The 3,530-nt window shown below is 39.1% G+C and overlaps 1 protein-coding gene across 1 annotated transcript in view; it reads right to left on the minus strand.

Annotated features, from left to right (window-relative positions):
• LOC103898835 (ovalbumin-related protein Y) overlaps nt 1–2,783 on the minus strand; it is a 5,700-nt gene extending 2,917 nt beyond the window's left edge. The window contains exons 1-4 of the mRNA XM_009279201.2: nt 2,592–2,783; nt 1,881–1,931; nt 1,101–1,229; nt 210–327 (exon numbers count right to left, since the gene is read on the minus strand). Coding sequence (XP_009277476.1) covers nt 210–327; nt 1,101–1,229; nt 1,881–1,931; nt 2,592–2,759 — 466 coding nt within the window. The 5' untranslated portion in view covers nt 2,760–2,783. The remainder of the gene's footprint in view (nt 1–209; nt 328–1,100; nt 1,230–1,880; nt 1,932–2,591) is intronic.
• Between the last annotated feature and the right edge of the window lie 747 nt (nt 2,784–3,530).

Below are 3,530 nucleotides of genomic sequence, written 5' to 3' on the forward strand. Positions count from 1 at the left end.
GTGTAGATGCGGCGCTTAGGGACATGGTTTAGTGGGCATGGTGGTGTTGGGTTGACGGTTGGACTCGATGATCTTAGAGGTCTTTTCCAACCTTAATGATTCTGTGATTCTATGGCTCACTTTTTCTAGACATAATGAGGAGAGAAAGACAAGGGTATAGATTATGGTAGGTAGGGGAAAATATCTGCTACCCATTTTTCAGTCCTTACCACTTGTCTCTTTCTCCACCCAGGAATTAATGAGCTGTCTTGCTTCCTCTGTATCTGTTTTGAAGTTAACTTCTTCCAGCCCTGCTTCGTAGAATTTCTTTGCACACTTTAAGTATTCCTGTAAGCAGAAGGATTGCAGCTGTCAGACTGATGAGAACTTAAAAATGTATGAATGTGAAATGCAAGATTGTGAAATGAAGCAGAATGGTTAAAAGAACAGTGAACTTTTCCCCCTGTGTTTGAACACATCAGTCACAGCTGTCTTCCTGTAACTGAATCTTAAAGCTGGACAAGAAAGACTAATTCACATATTTAGGTCTGGCACTTTTTTTTCAGATAGGATTCTAAGTTAAAAATTTGAAATATTTTCTTCATTTTACCAAAACCCTTTCAGTTTAGCAAACATTTTTAAGGACAGACAATGCTTGTTTCCTTCTCTTTGTGTCCACTTTTTATTTTGAATACTGCGTTCTTACATTCTTAGATTTCAGAAACAAAGCTTCCTTTCACTGGGAAGATTTGATATTTGGCTTTGAAAAAATTCAAATTTGACAATATCAGTCTTCATGCTTTCAAGTCATAAAATGTATTTTATTTCCCTTAGAAGTTACATTTTTCATTAAAAGTTCATTTTCTAGCAAATGAACAGCAATCTTGATTACTCCCTATGACTGTTACAACATGGGCATATTTTACGCCATTATACTTTTGCCTGGCTTCCACCTAACAGCCACAGGAAGTTCAAACTCATTCTGAACCACTTCCCCTCATGGCTCACAACCACCTCTTCATCAACAGACAGTGGGCTATCGTTGGTGGTGCTTCTCTAGGGTAGAGTCACAGGGGCCTTTATGGGGAATCTCGCTGAAGTCAGGTCACAGTACAACTCACCGGAAGAACGGGGTATGTTTTTTCAATGTAGAGTCTGTCAGCAATCTTGAGTGAGTATGTAGCATTTGGCATGGTGATATCTGAGAGAAGATCCTTGAATGAATTGTGGATGTATTCAGAAGTGCCACACTGAGGTGATGACATGAAAATAAGAGGATACATTGCATTACATTCTTCTTATCTAGGAAATAAGACCCTAAAGGATTGTCTCTATCAGTTAAGAGTCATGCTGCAGTGGAATCCTCCCGCACAGACATAGGGCTGTCACCTTTGGGACAGTGGGTGCTGTGGTGATGGTGCATTGAACCGACAAGTTCATCCTTCTCAAGATAAGTCCTCTGAAGTGTGCTTTTTGTAAGAGTGCGGTTGTGTTCCTGTCACTGAGACTTCTGGGCTCTTCTCTGCCCAGCATCTTCCTGCCCTGCTTTGGAGTCTCTCAGCTGCAAGTCTGACTCTCAGTCCCCTGGCTCCAGGTGCTGAGCCCCTTTCACGTGCTGTCCCCCAGCATCACTTGCCCAGGAAGGCACCCTGATGCCCAAAGCATCCTGCCCCACACCATCACTTGTTCTGGTGCAACACGTGCAACCTGCCTTCTTTCCCTGGTTTTTAACAAATAGGTGAGTTACACCCTCCTTCCCTCCCTCCACAGGTCTCCGTGGTTTGAGAGTGTTACCATAGTTTTTGACCAGGTCTGAAACTGCCGGGAGGAGAGGCAGAACACTTCTAGTTTTGTTCTGAGGAGAAAATAAGACAGAAAGGGAGATCAAGTTATTTCTCTACCTGGGAGTCAGTAGTGTCTCCAACTCCTGTAATGTTATCAAAGTGAAGAACCTGCAAGAGAAAATGCCAGTGGTAGAAATAGCAGCCATGACCATAAATGATGTGAATTTGAGATTTACACACAATGCTTGAGGTAAAGCTGTCAGCTCAGAAAAAAAAAAGTGCTAAGTGAGAACATAGATGAACTAAGAATTTACAAGTGATTTTGCAAATGGTTTATGCTCTCTGTGGCCTTCTTGGAAACTGTAAATATCACTCTTTGCTTAGATGATATTTTTTCTAGTGAATGCCTAGAAATTAACTGTTACATATTATGTACTGATAATAATATTCTGTCTTCCTCTCTTCCTAGGATTTATTGTTTTTATATATTAAAAAAAAATCTGATCACATTATCTGGAAGATGTCAGAATTTAGAAAAAAATCATATAATAAAATTTGCTGACTGGTAATCCATTTTGTTATTGTCCTTAAGATTTTTCTTTTTCCTAAGTCAAAACTAACTGCCCCTTATAGTGCAAATATACGTCTTTTTTTAGTATTTTCTCTAAATAACTCTCGATCCAGTTCTCCATTTTGTGACTTTGGCTTATTTCTTGTGCATTAAAACAGGCAAAAGCCTCGTCAGTGGATAATGTATTTCAGTGATGTTACTTAGAAGGAACAACAAGCACAAGTAGAGGTCACTTTACACCCATGTAAGTAACTTACCTTCTCCATCTGAGATTGAGTGTTTCCTCTTGCTCCCAGATAGACCATGGCCAGGGCTGAAATGATGCTCAGGGGGGAATAGAAGATGTTGTCGTTGGCATGGTGGACTTTCAGCTCTTTGAATACATCAAAACAAAATTCTGCATTTGCTACAGTGATGGAGCCCATTGTGAAATCAGTGTTGTCTAAAGCAAACAGAAAGAGTCTGACTTATTATGATGAAATATATTAATTGTAATGCAAGAAAGTCAGTGCACTTGAACCCCTGAACCTGGTGCACAGGGTTTTTTTCAGCAAACAGAATCCAGTGGTGTGGATTTAAAAGGCAGACATACTTTTGGATTCATGAGCAATCACAATGCTGGAGAGCTACCAGTTATGCATAGGCTGGTGACTCTTTTAGTTGAAACTTGAGTTCTCCTTCTCTGTACATGTATACCATATTGTTGAAAATGTTGCAAAGGATATTAGTTACCTTGAAAGAAGCTCACCAACAGTCTTTTCTCATCTCTTAAGGAAAAAACCCACACATAGATTTGTTCTCAGAATCTTCATTTTTTTGAGACTGCAAACCAGGTTCTTCACTATAGTTTTTAACATCACTTTTAAGATCATTTAACAGATCAGTCCTCTATGATCCAAACTACAGTTAATACCAGTATACAATGTGCAAGCCTGAAGCAACAGCATAAGTTTTGCTAGATTTACTCTAGTTTCAGCCTAGTGTAAACGGAAGCTAGGTTCTTACACTACCTACTTTATCAGAGGTCTCAAATGTTAACAACATTACCTTCATTTTTTTAAATAGGATAATGAAGGCACAGCAATGGAGACTGCAAAAGTTTTACCAAATTTATCCAGTTTATGACGAACATCTATAATTAGTTCGTTCTATTCATTGTTGACTCAATTATATCTCACTCTGTTTTAAAAAAGTGT

This window comes from Aptenodytes forsteri, unplaced genomic scaffold, assembly GCF_000699145.1.
Source record: "Aptenodytes forsteri isolate BGI_AS27 unplaced genomic scaffold, ASM69914v1 Scaffold81, whole genome shotgun sequence".
Lineage (NCBI taxonomy): Eukaryota > Metazoa > Chordata > Aves > Sphenisciformes > Spheniscidae > Aptenodytes > Aptenodytes forsteri.